The sequence below is a fragment of the Panulirus ornatus genome, chromosome 64, assembly GCF_036320965.1.
Source record: "Panulirus ornatus isolate Po-2019 chromosome 64, ASM3632096v1, whole genome shotgun sequence".
NCBI lineage: Eukaryota > Metazoa > Arthropoda > Malacostraca > Decapoda > Palinuridae > Panulirus > Panulirus ornatus.
This window is the reverse complement of record NC_092287.1, coordinates 3,908,486-3,922,631: the sequence shown is the minus strand read 5'-3', so window position 1 is coordinate 3,922,631 and position 14,146 is coordinate 3,908,486. Positions and strand designations below refer to the sequence as shown.

The 14,146-nt window shown below is 41.6% G+C and overlaps 2 protein-coding genes across 3 annotated transcripts in view; one reads left to right on the top strand and one right to left on the bottom strand.

Moving 5' to 3' along the window:
* The window catches only part of LOC139746138 (uncharacterized), a 100,141-nt gene extending 89,831 nt beyond the window's left edge, over positions 1-10,310 (bottom strand). The window contains exon 1 of one of the 2 annotated variants that reach the window (XM_071656996.1): positions 9,950-10,310. The gene's annotated coding sequence lies outside the window, so the exon portion shown is untranslated. Of the gene's footprint in view, positions 1-5,995; positions 6,135-9,949 lie in introns of those variants that run through there. The other variant, XM_071656997.1, reaches the window with a different exon arrangement.
* Positions 4,411-6,543, top strand: LOC139746142 (uncharacterized). Its single transcript, XM_071657006.1, has 4 exons — positions 4,411-4,767; positions 5,283-5,363; positions 5,593-5,774; positions 6,021-6,543. Exons 1-4 carry the CDS (start codon positions 4,701-4,703, stop codon positions 6,231-6,233), a joined length of 543 nt encoding a protein of 180 aa, XP_071513107.1. The 5' UTR covers positions 4,411-4,700; the 3' UTR covers positions 6,234-6,543.
* Positions 10,311-14,146: the final 3,836 nt, after the last annotated feature.

Sequence of the window (14,146 nt, the reverse complement as noted above, 5' to 3'; positions counted from 1 at the left end):
CTGTCCCACCTCTCCTTCCCCTCCTCTATCCACCCTCAAAACACTGACTCATACGGAAGGGATGGGAGTGTGGGAGGCTGGCGGTGGGGGATGGAGGTAATGGGCAGGGGGGAGGGGGGTAGGAATGTCGTCTGGGCCGGTGTGTGGGGGATGGTGTGGTGGCACTGGTGGGGTGGTGGGAGGGACGGGGGCGAGGGCATCTGATAACGATGGGTGGGGGAGGGTGGGGGTGTTGGTGCTAGGTGCATGGGAGGTGTTGGGGTGGGGGGGCGGCTCACAATAACCCACCTCGCCAGCAACAAGTGCAAGCCCAGTCTAGGGTTAGCCCGGCTCTAAGTTAACCTTATATATGCTTAACGTGATCTTGCCAGGCAGTTCTGAGGTGCGCCTAAAATCGGCGAGAGTAACGACATATTCATTACAGCTGATGAAGCTACGCATATAACCTCAAATGACAGGAATAAAATATTCATTGTTGCGTATAAAATAACGAGTATAACCGTAATAACAATAATAACGACATATTCATTGCCGCGTATGAGACAGTCAGGCGTATGACCGTAATTTTTCTGTACATTACCAACGCAAAAGTTCTTGCGTAGACCAGACTTGTCTCAATATACAATAAATCTAAACAAAAAAAAAAATTGCCTAGGGCAAGTGACGTAAGGATGACGTAACACCATGATAAACATCAGCATGAGTCATCAGCTCCGACGTTGAATGCCGAACGTCATCGGTAGAATTAAAAAAAATATATACTTTTTCAAAGTTATTAAATACCGTACCCTTGCTCTAGTGGTAGCCACCATACTATCTTAAAAAAAAAAAAAATATTACTGATGAATCTCATTCAGCGCAGTTGAAAAGTCTTGAATTCTTGCACTTCGTGCTTATATTTCTGACTTGCGTTATCCAAAGCAATGCATCTTTGAAGCACACTTATACGTAAACCTTGTATTTTCATTAACGGTGGATCATAATATAAAAAGACGCCATATAAACAATAATCGTACGTCAGGCAAGCGCAGTCCATGTGGCGGCAAGCTGATCACATGTCACAGTCACGCCATACGAGTAAAAAAGTGCCAATATATATATATATATATATATATATATATATATATATATATATATATATATATATATATATATATATATATATACCTTCTTTTCTGTGCTGAACATGCACTTTCCTGATATGTGTTAGTTGGTATTGTTTAAACCAGGCGCGCGATCAATTTCCTAACTAGTTACTTTACCGTCTTAGACCAACGCACTTCACAGCACTGGTGCCGCCACGCGACCCCATCATACACAGTGAAAGCACTGCAAGGCTTTACTTCCATACGCTTCCCCTTACGTCCTCCGCCAAGAGTTAGACTGTTTCCACAATGGTGACTTGTCGCTACTGACATTCGGAAGTAAACTTATATCACCCAGAGAACTCGCGTTAGAGTATACAACAAAGAAAAAAAATCAATCAATGCGTAAGAGCTTCAGCACCTTCGCCTTCATCTGCTTGACTCTTCAAGTTCACATTTTCATGTCAACGACGTTCCTTTCCCCACGTACATAATCATACTTGCTTGCCTTCATCCATGCCTGGTGCTGCCCACCTCCCGGAGACCTTTAGATATGAGAAAGGGGGCGGGTCGTAGACGAAGGGGGGGATATGACGCCACTTCATACACCACGTCATCTATACGTCACAAAGGGAGTCCCCACGGCGGCGATCAACGCTACGGAGAGCAAAATCTTAAAAAAAAACTGACTGTTGACATCATGGATCTGTTTGACATACGCGACTCCGAACTGAACAGGAGGAACAAGGGAATCAAATCCTTCCGACACACATACACACACACACGCGCGCGCTCTCTGACAAGGCTGTGAGACTCTTAGGTTGATAAAGAGTAGCAGTGGAGCTACGGCGCTGAGCTTACAACGGTTGCATCACGTGGACCAAGACTGCTCCGGGCGGTCCAACATGTCACTAACAAGCTCCGATGATTCATCCATACCTGATCTGCGCAGAGGACGAAGGTTTCCATCTCCTGTGGCCCACGGGCTGAAGAATTATGTTTCCCTCCCTCCTGACATGGTGAAGGGGAGACATACTGGGCATGGAATATTACAATACGGCATTAAAAAAAAAAAATGTAATATGAGGATTATTTCGAAGTACACTCATTCAAACCGGTAGGGATGATGACGAAACAGGTGAGGAGAGATTAATATGCAGCTCGCTCCAACCAGACCAAGCTCATCCCTATTCAATAACAATGATTCACTACCGACCACGAGAACTACTAAGTGATGCTAGCTTGGACACCCCAGTCTTACACTGTGAATATTGTTACGAACATTGTGTGTGTGTGTGTGTGTGTGTGTGTGTGTGTGTGTGTGTGTGTGTGTGTGTGACCACATGTTCGTGTATATATGTATGTATGTGTGTGTGTCTTTGTGGTTATGGTGTAAGTGATATTCTAGGGTAGGACGACCGAGAGGAGAGCAGGACCATTAGGCCTGCTATGTTCCCACACCTCCGAGAAGAAAACCAGATGGCCACGCCGGGCCATCACTCCAGTTAACCATAACACTTGGACCTTTCATCCGAGGCACCAGGCTGCTGAGGTCAAGTTGGGTGGTTGAGCTTTAGGCAAGATGTGGGACGGACTTAGGATCCTCCAGTCAACCAGCAGTTTCACTATAGCCCCTCCTCCAATCACCGCCGGACCTGAGGCCCTCCAGCCAAGTAGGTGTGGCACTTAGGAGCCACACTTCTCCAATCAAATCTGGACCTTACGCCCTTGACCAATCAAGGGTGGCACTACAGGGTAACACGGGCGGACGCAAGTCGTTCCTATTTTGTTCTTATAATAGCCAGTCACTGGTCATTTGCAACGCTGGCTACCCCGGTGTTGGTTATTTTAGGTGTGTGTGTAGATAGTGAAATAAGAGTTGGTTATTCGAAATTGCGTATGAGAATAAGAGGAAGATATTAGGTCAGAATGATGATAGCATAGTTATAAGAAAGGTTGAGTTTGGGCGGACAGAATATGGTTAGACACAAACCCTACTTATCCTAGTGCACCGTGGCAGTCGCCAACACAACTGCCGTCTAATGCAACCTGCCGGACAGGAGCAGCGGGCAGTTCCGCCAGGACATCCACACCCCCGACAAACAGAATCGCCTTCGGGGATTGGCACCCGCCAGTTAACCGCGGGGCGACGGACAGCCAACCGCCACCTACAAGCACACAAAGGGGGAGGCACACTCACCAGCCCAAGGGCCGACACCAAATGGACATAGCGGGCTACTGATCTTAACCCGCGCTCCTGGACCACATCCTGTAAAGGGTATGGGTCCAGGTTAGGGCTTTCACGGAGCACACCTCCAGGTCCCGGTATGAGAGCCCTCGCGCTTTCTTGACACCATGCTCCTCGCCATTTCAGAGTGGCGGATGTTACATGCACGGTGTCTTTCCCGGTTAGATCCCGTACGCCCCTAAGGACTTCTGGGGTGCCGTAATAGCTGCACTTGTGTTTGTGTGCAGCTGGAAGCGCGAAAGCTGACTCCAGAGACCTACGTGTCTGTGACGTAGGCCTCTGACCCGTCTGGAAGCCACGATGTCCGGCTTCCGGAAATTAAACAAGGTTATCATTCATATTCTAAACATCAGTTCCCGCGTCCTGCCCACCAGAATCCTCAGAAAGTCTGGGGGGCATTGTGAAATGGCCCGGATCACCAAAGCCACACTTCTTAATTTCCTGTGCCGCAACGCGAGGCCATGAATGTATATCTTATCTTTTTTCAGTTAGTGTAATCATACTGTCGTTAACAGTGGTAGCTATACAGGTATGCGGTACGGTTTTATATACCATCACTGCATAAAATATGACCACACGAGTTAACTATTTAGTTACACTATCGCCGGTCACCCTTTTGACGGAGTTAAGGGAGGAGATAGGCATCATAGATGTAGAACGCGCTCATTTCACACACACACAGACATATACAGGGTGTCCTAAAAAATTTACTCACTTTTTGACACCCTATAACTTATCATTTTCAGATCTGAAAAAAAATCAGTGTTATAGGGTGTCAAAGAGTGAGTACGTTTTTTTGGGGGGACAACCTGTACATAGCATAACAGAACGCACTCACTTCTCACACACACAAACACTGGTTAGAAACTAGTGCCAGAGTTCATTCATCTCTTTATGCAGTGTAGTCTAATCTCCCGCATACAGATCCTACGAGTAATGATTGCATCATCACCTCCCAACAACCAGGCACATTAACTCCCGTCATTTCGTCACGAGAGAGTCATATGTGTACATAAACAGAACCACTGTGACGTGTCAAGGGAACCCTGTCCTCTTAACTGTGTGCGTGAGTGATTCAGTGGGGGATATGTCGGCGTCCACGTCAAGCTCCGCCAACGTGGTCGAAATGACTTAGCCCGAGATCGACGTGGGATTCCTTTCCTATTTAAAGGCCCGGCTAGCATGACACGAACGTTCACTCCCAGCCCGCCCGTCAACGAGAGCAGAATACATAAAGCCACAATATCCGCCTCTTGATAACAGCCCTCACGACACATCCCCAGCAGGAGTTATCTACCACGGGGCGAGAACAGCTACCGCAGGACATAAGAGATACACAGTCTTCTTCGTCCATCGCCAGCGCAGTCATGGGAATCATCCTTAGTTACATCCTGTCTCTCACACAGAGCGCTAAGCCCTGCAGGATACTCATGGGTCAGTAAATTAATATCTAAAACGTCAGAAATCCATAACTACCACCCACTTCTCAAAACAAATAACCCAAGCATTTAATATGCAAATGTAGCCGTTTCTATGCTCTTCATATTCAAGGAAAGTCCATTCTTACATCATGTAACAGCTGCTAGTACATTTTCTTATTTACATACCAGGTTTATAATTCATATCAGAATGTTTCTAAACTTTTGGTCCAACTTGCTCATCAGTTCGGAAGATAGACTTGTACCAAAGGACATTTTAATAAAATGCATATTCAGGAAATAATAATAAGAAGAATAAGAATAATAATAAAAAATACTAACCTTATTCCATACTGCTATCATACTCAGAGTGACCCTGCTATATTCAGATGAGTCCTCATGTAGCTGAACCAGATGTCAAAAATATCACCTCAAATTTTTCTATTACATTCATTTTTACATTAGACTTGTGAATGAGTACGTATGTATACGTATTTTTACATGTTAGTGAATCTCGTTTTCTGTGAGCAGTTGGTCTGGACGCCGCAGGGAAGACTACGATACTCTACAAACTAAAACTTTCCGAGGTCGTCACGACTCTTCCAACCATCGGTAGGTAACTAATAAAAATGTTATTCAGCTATCATCGTACTATCTTTTGTCTAGATTGTCGGAAGATATGACAAGGAAACGATCTCTAAATACCAAAGGAAGCGTTTACTATCCATTAAATAATTTGCCAACGGGTTTAGTATTACTTACATTTTCTTTATCAACGAGTTTATTACTTAAAAATTCCTTCGCCAACGACCTTGATATAATTTCAATAATTCTCCAACAGGCTTCAACGTGGAAACGGTTGAATACAAAAACATCAGCTTCACCGTGTGGGACGTGGGAGGTCAAGTGAAGCTCAGGCCATTGTGGAGACATTACTTCCAGAATACCTCCGCCATCATCTACGTACTCGACACCAACGACCCAGAGAGAATGAATGAGTCTCGGGAGGAGCTGGAACTCATAGTAAGTCCCTCGTCCCGTCTCTTAACACCTAATCGGTAAAAATAATCAAGCTATTCCCCCCCAAATCTCGTTGAAAGAAAACGCATCAAACGCATTCCAGAGAAAACGTATGTCACTTAACAGGGCATCCTCTTTAAAGTTACAGTTTTCTCGAAGTGTCTATTAGTTTTAATCTATCTTCATACTTATTGAAATGAATAATACTGCAATCATTATCATACCAATCAACATCTTCTCTGAGAACAGCTGGAGAACGAGGAGGTTGCGGGGTGCCCACTGCTGGTGATGGCCAACAAGCAGGACCTCCCCCAAGCCGTGTCCGTCGCTACCGTCACGGACGCCCTCAGACTCCGTCAGCTGTCCCGCCCTTGGTTCGTCCAGTCCACCTGCGCCATCAACTCCTCCGGCATCTACGAGGGGCTGGACTGGCTCGCCCGTCAACTCTCGAATGAATCCTGAATCCATCTACTTCCACTGTGTCGATCTGGTTACTCGCCTTGTTCGATCCAATCCCCAAACGACGCTGTTATCTATGTACACACCGCTATTCTCAGTAACCCTAGTTGTATCACTGCAATTACTAATCATATCTAAGTCACAGACATCAGTTAAAAAGAACGTAGAAATGTTTGTCAGTTTGACAGGAATGAACAACTTCTCGAAAATATAAAAGGACTGGGGCTTTTGGCAACAATATCTAGCTTGAGCTGAATTTACATGATGAGCTAATTTTAAACAAGTTTATTAAACTAGTGTTACCTTAATGAAATATATGTAGTTTAATGTGATTAACCTACTACAAAAATCCAATATATATATATATATATATATATATATATATATATATATATATATATATATATATATATATAAAGGTACGTTAGTTAATTTCTATACATCCTTGAATCATGGTAATTATGCAATGTTATGGTGAAATATATGTGAAAAGCATATCTGGCAGGTTATGCTTGAGATGCCAAACACCACCAATGTTAACGCAGAGGCTACCACGCACAATCGATACCAGACTGGCATCGTTATTAGCCTTTCGCTATCTACTGAACAGTTGACACCTCAGAAAACTTTATCCATCAATATCATGGTACATTCAGAGCTTTTGGTAAGTATTAAGTTGTACGCGTAAAGCAACAGGACGGGCGAAACATTACCCCCACCTCACACCTTATCAAATACCAAATCAATTACATGTTGCAACCTCAAGACACCAGACAACACACAAGATCCAAGTCTATAGCGATATAGTACGTACAGAAAATACGAAGCACACCACAGCTTCTGCCACAACGACAGAAACCATTACGCAACGTTGTGCAAGCAAGACATCCGTCAAAATAAGCTTATCATACGTAAACACATCCATGTGACTCTACGAATGGTGTATTATATACGGTAAATACGTAAGCCGCGCCACAGTGTTCAGCGTACGTATTTCCTTACTACGCAGTTCATGAGGCAGGCATACCAACCCCCCGCTACATAGTCGATGACAACGAGGCTATCCGATACCCGATACAGCCCACGACCCACCCAGTCTTCACTCTTCACAATTAGCTATCCTAACCCAAACTAAATCCATCTTTATTTTTTCAAAAAATTCCTGTTCCTTTTCCTATCATAGTAAAAGGTAATTGCCTAGTTTAGTTCAGCATCGCTATCATCTTTGGATACTGTTCTGCAATGCTATTGGGTGTTTAGATTTTAAAATAATAGCTGCGGAGCATGAGTTTGAGCATTTCCATTTACAGATATGATATCAAATAAGGCGACAGTAGTGAGGGTCATGTGTACATCAGAAAATGTAGGGTTAATTACCCTAAAAATTAATTTCTTTAATGCTTGCTTAGTTTAAGCTTACGCGTCCGCAAGGCAGCGCCAAGAACAGACCAAGAAACGATACTCTCACATCTTCTCTCCAGTTGTCATGTATAATGCATGAACTTAAAGTCTACATGATTGTACTGTGCATTTTTATGAATTACATACACATCCAAACGACATGTCCGCCCGCTGTGCTGTTTGTTGACATACAACTCCATTTGCACGGTACTCATCATGTGACTGGAATTTTTCGAATAGAATTTTTACCATTAGGGTGACTTGATTGCTACGGAAGTCAAACGATGTTTTCAAAAGTCCTTTTGAGTGTTTAAAGTGTATTGCCTACTTTTACATGAATTCATCCCACATTTGTTCCATGAAATGCTTAATTTCATACTCGGCAACTAACATTATATTCTTTATCAACTGTTCTGACGCTACAAAACACAAACACAGTATTTCCATAGCCAATAGTGATGCGGAGCTAAAGTAGAAATTTAAAATATGGAGGTCTTGCAAACAAACTTTTCTCCGGATAAAAATATATAAAAATGGAAGTTTTGCAAACTGACTCTTCTCTGAATATGCTGATACATCCAAAAGTAAAATCGCACATAAAACAATATTTACAGAGTTTCACACAGTGAAGAGTACGCTGATAAAAAAGTAACCAATTAAAATATACAAATAATAAACACATGCTATTAACCTTTTGGCTTCAAAATTTGCACACGACACGGCATGGCTACATTTACGGTACCTAAGCGCACAGTGGGAGGCAGTGTTTCGTGGTGTGTGGTAACTTTTGTACTGCTCATGACCAAGGTGGACTATCATTTAGATATAGATTCAGAATCGGACTCTGAACTGTTGCATTTATTGATACTGTGTGACATCAGCAAGGAAAGGAGTCGGTATGGAAAAGTGGGTACGTGAAGAAACGAAGTACGTATGGAGACGGCCCTGACATCCGAATTCTCTGATGCAAAATTTAGGAACGACTTTCGACTAAGCAGACAACAGTTCGATAATGTGCATTTTGTGACAGAGCGTGACATTACCTCAGGATTTACGCCCAAAATCCTATTGGAAGTGAAGAAATATTGGCAGTTTTTTTAAGGCAAGTGTTTATTTCCTTATTTTGTTAACATTTTGTTTCTATCAAAAATATGATCACATACTGGCAGTTTTCTTAAGGTAAGTGTTTGTTACCTTATTTTGTCAACATGTTGTTTCCCACAAAAATATGATCACGATGCCTAGTATCAATACAAGAATGAATCTCTCCTAACACCGTCAACCAATTGCTCGTAAGATGCCACAGAATGACAAAAGTTAAGCAGAAATCTGTTTCAACCAGTGTGTGACGCAGGGCAACGCAGGCCTGCACCTGCGCTGTGCTGCCATGCGTCCCACTATGTGTGCTCTCTTGTAGATACAGATTTCTGCCCTGCTCTGTGCTGCGTCGCCTGTCTCGTAATGTGCGCCTAGCCTAGTCGACATTTCACGTGAGTTCCTGTCGCGCGTGCGCATCGGTAAAATAGGCCATGTGAAGGTCCACGGCAGAGCTTATAAGGTAAAGAATTCATACGTTCACTTTTAAGCCAAATTTTCGACTGATATGCGTTGGCTGATAGAGTAAAGGATTGAGAAGTTAATTAGAGCCTAGCCTAACCTAACATAAAATGCAAAGTCCAAAATTTTACCGATGCGCGTAAGCCACCGGAACTCCCGTAAAAATAGTCCATGGGAAATGCACTACGATATCGTACAATATAGCCACAGCGTTACAGAAATGTTGGTAAATGTCAAGGACCGGTGTCAGTAAATATCAGAACAGGCATCAGGTTCTTCCTAATTCTTCCCATTAACTAGCATACTCGATATTATTTATCTGACGCCTCAAACACTCCAGTGAAATTTTGTTTAGCTACTCTAGGCGAAGATCAAATTACGTACTACTCAGTTATAAAATTATTACGTACTACACAGTTTTCAAATTACTACCTGTTCACAGCTTCTAAGGACTGATTGTCTTGTAGAAGACTAGAATAAATCAATAAACATGATTTTGCGCGATATGTGTTATAAGTTTCTATCTGCCTCGAAGGCGTTTCTACATGTGCAACAAGTGCTTCTAAACCTTTCACGAATTCACATAAAAAGCTAATACGAAACCTTATGAATCCGAGTAATATTACGTAATCACAATGAGATTCACATACTTCCTAGTGCCATTTACTCATCAGTTCAATAACCCATCGGCTTTGAAATTGGCAAAATATATGTACTTCATTATGCCTATAAAACATGAATTACCTTAACGAAGTACTTACCTAATGGTCGAATCTATCTTGTCACTGCTGACCTATTCGCTTTCCTCTGTGTCATGCGATTATGTTCTAAAATAAATAATTTCCTGTTCATTCCATCTTTTCAACATCACTGACCACTTACATCCAGCGTGGGATTTCCTGGCAATGGCAGTGCCGTTGCAAACATTGACAACAAATCCCTAAATGGCGTAATCCACGAGTGTTTTTCCACACTTTCCCAAAAATATTGCTTCCGGAGACTCGCTAATCATACACTGAGCATAAAAATATCCTATGTTCCTGTGTAGACCGAGGAGATACCATAAATCCACGAGCATCGTTCAGACAACACTCAACTCCTCTGGGCTTTAACCACTCCATCAGTGTTGCCAGATGAGGCACACGACCACACGCATTTGACATTACCGAGATACCGTATATTTTTAACTTTTTGTACCTTTATATAGATAGAAATATAATGAAAATATTTTTCATTATTAAAAAATGTAGCTACAGTGTTTTTATTAAGTATGGTTATTGAGATCGTAGCAAGAATTGGTGACATTCATAGTAATTCAAGATGGCCAACTTCTGGGCATTTTGGAAACCCAAACCGCGATCCGCGTCATTTCTTGTGCCTATTCTTCTTCCTCCCAACAAATGTAATAGAACTAATTTCTTACTCTATATTTCCATCAAACTGTAAAGTAATAACGTCTGAAGACGGTAAGGGGTTATGGAAGAAAGAAAGAGGTCGGTGTGAAACACGAGACCGAAGCCTTACATATATAGCCTTCCACCACCACACGTGACGTCATTCGATACGTTCAGGACGGAGGGCTTTAGAAAGGGGAATGACACAGGGTACGCTTAAAAGCGATACCTGTAATGATAGAAAAGGTTGACAGAAAGACACTATACGATGTCAACAGAAAGACACTGTACAATGTCGACGAGGAATAGTTATTTTCGGGGAGGGATAGTCAAGGGCATAATTGGAAACCGAGTTAGAACAGAACATTAAATAGCAACCTTACATCCGAAATGTGGTCAGACAAGATCAGTGAAGAGGACGAGATTATGGCATGAAGACGACAAGCTGAGCAAAAAAAAAAAAAACTTCACAAACACACATTACCCATTTCTGACTCATTATTCACATATTTTGTGTTTATTCACACTTTTGTTAGTTTTAGTGGTTTCATCGGCGTACATAGATGAATTGGTGATTAGACACCTTCATGTTTTAGGTATGATGAGTTATTGTGACTGTGCTACTTTATTATTGAATCTTTTAGCTTTTCCTGCAGAAGAAAAGTTGTTGCAGTTTTCGTAAATCCAGTAAATATCTAAGTTGATGTGTGAAACAGGAATTCTAAATAGACTAGAAAATCTTTGTAATAGAAGTTATACTTAGGGCTATGTTTCCGTGTTTCAGTGATTTTTCGGGAAGATAACCCAACCAACGCATTAATTTATTTGATATATGGTGTCAGTGTCTTGAAGTTTACTTTTCTTTATTCTTCTTTCTAATTACAATTTCAAGGGGCTTTTATAACTATCATAATTTGGTTTTAGACCATTTTGAAGCTTAATGCGAATTTCAGAGATTGATACTGTTAAAAACCACCATTTCCCACATTCCTTGCACGCCTGCGGACTCTCAGAAATTTGAATGATTTTCGGGATTATGGTTAGCCAGTGTCTTGGCTCTCTGATCGGCATTACCGTAATATCTGCATAGTATACCCGGATAAGTTGAGATAAGATATGGTTGATGGATGCGTACGTTTGACCGATTCAACTGTTTTGATGGAACATTTTTCGTGCTTGCCAAAACTCCTTACTATTTTTATGTTAATATTTGTCAGTTAACTGACTGAGAAATTCCCAATATTTTTTAGTTGGGAAAAAAATCTACACATTGGATTTTCGGGAGTAAATTAGACAACGCTTCACTTCATATTAACATAAAGAAGGCAATTAGGTATAGAATACTGACGTACCTTCATGTCCGTGTGCATGCCTTGATATTGCGGATTCGAGTGTTGACCTAAGTGTAAAACAAAACAAAAAAATATTGCAAGCACTCTTCCATGTTCCACCAATTACGACCCAAGTGACATTTAATCACTCCTGATTTCCGAGATAGATTGACAAACTCGGAGTAAAATGGATGAACACATCTTGATCCTCAAGTGCAATTGAGAGAGTCGACGCCTGAGGCAGCTGGCTGGCAGTCAGAATCATCGTACCTTTGCCAAGTGGCCGGCGGTTGGGAGATACCACGTAACCATTTTCAGCGTGGATGCTGGGGACGGTCTCACAGACTTCCCCTTTTTATATCCTGGCAGTCTTATTTGATAGTTCCAACCAGTGGTGGAAAGAGGAGAAAGGGAGCAAGTGGAAGACTGGTGTACTCGTCAAAGAATGCTAGAAAATAACCAGTGGAAACGGACTGAGAATCTAAGGGAATGCAATGTAGGTGATGTGTTTGTACATTGAGAGAGGCGATTGGTGGAGCTTGAACGTTTTCGTTTGAAGTCTCACTGGCAAAGGATCCGCCATTATGGGTGATACGCAATGGCGGACGGGAAAGACAAGCTCTTCGAGCCTTCTGAAGGACGTAAAAGCGAGATAATAGCAAGATAATGAAATTACTGCGAGGTATAGAGCCTTACTCTCTCAAGAAGGATTACCTATCGGCAGAGTTTGCATAGTTTGCCATCAATGTTACCCTGGCCGGCTTTTTTTTCTATTTTTGCACCCGCACCAAACGACAAGGAAGAACTGAAAAATTACAAAAATATGGAAGCCTACAATCATTTTGTTTGTGGCTGGCTGAGGGAAGTTAAAAGCTTATGTGATACCTGAAGAAAATCTGCATGAAATGGGAAGGATTAACATCAATATAAAAAGATGTTTGGCTTTTATAATGGCCTATCTGGTTTTGAAACCGTATGGAGAAAATTTTACTTTGATTTAATTCATAGTAAACTAGATCACTGAGAAGAATTTTCATGTAAAATTCAGAGCTGATCGGAGAAAGTACCTTCGCTGCACCGATAAGCACCATAGAAAGTCAGGAGAGCAATAGGCTTATCTTAAATTATAGTAATAATACTCGTCAAATAATGGTGAACTATAATAGCACTGAGATGCAAGAAATGCATACTAATATATCAATGTTCTAAATTGATTGCGTGTTAATTGTTGCTTTTTGAAAGGGTCGGCCTGTGTTGTGTACACTTTCTGATTTCTCAACTTTACGAGTGGCGCTTCGCTGGATCATTCCCGCGTCCACTAATGCTTTTTATCCCTCCTTCACTTAAGCATGATATATCAAGTATAGCAACTGCTTCATCCGTATCCAAGTTGAGTGAGTCTCCGGAAACGAATTCCAGGGAGAAAACACTAGCCAAAAGTGCCCTTATGACCACATTGATATACCTAACAATTTTTTTTCTGCTAATTTAGATGATCACTCGGCTCATTCAAGATCCTAGAATTATTTTAGGTTTCATCTGCCTCCTTGACTGGTATCATCAGATTTGGAAATGTTATACCCAGTTCTAGACCATTAATGTATATTATGAAAATCGAGGCCAAGAAAGGACCCCTGTGGCACACCACTCATCACTTCAGCCCGTCAATGGCTTCTGTTGGCGAGCCAGTCTACTTTATACTTATTCTGTATGACTTTATTGGTCTCTTGCTTGATACTTTATGCCATGCTTTTGCTAAAGGTTAGGTATATTGCATCAGAGGAATTTTTGGGTCTGGTTGTCTTGTCAAACTTAGCAGTTCTTGTAAATTTATTTTATAGATTCTTTTGTTTGCAGGAGCCATGCATCTGTTTTTGTTCAGCCAACGTTTCAGAGAAAGCCATTGCGAAGCTAATTGGTCGTTGATATAAGGCAAATATACAATGCGAGGCTAATTGAGCGGCGATATAAGGTAAATATCTTATCTCCTTTCTTATATAAAAGGAAGATATTTGCTGTTTTCCAGTCTGTAGGCTTGTTACATATTTGGTTATAAGAAATAGTAACTGCGATCTAACCAACTTCAAAAAATTTGTGGCTAGGTTATCAGTCGATTTGTTGGGATAATTTTGATCAAAATGTTTTAAGACTACATCTCTTAATTTGTCACCGTAAATTTTTTCACGACAAAGTTTTTCAGTTGAGGTATGCATGATTCTTCAGCTGTACTGTA

Bases quoted from the DNA above. Each gene is read 5' to 3' on its own strand.
- LOC139746142 (XM_071657006.1), top strand. From the start codon at position 4,701: ATGGGAATCATCCTTAGTTACATCCTGTCTCTCACACAGAGCGCTAAG. The intron at 4,768-5,282 runs GTCAGTAAATTA...TTCTGTGAGCAG, and splicing joins GCCCTGCAGGATACTCATGG to TTGGTCTGGACGCCGCAGGG. The intron at 5,775-6,020 runs GTAAGTCCCTCG...CTCTGAGAACAG, and splicing joins GGGAGGAGCTGGAACTCATA to CTGGAGAACGAGGAGGTTGC.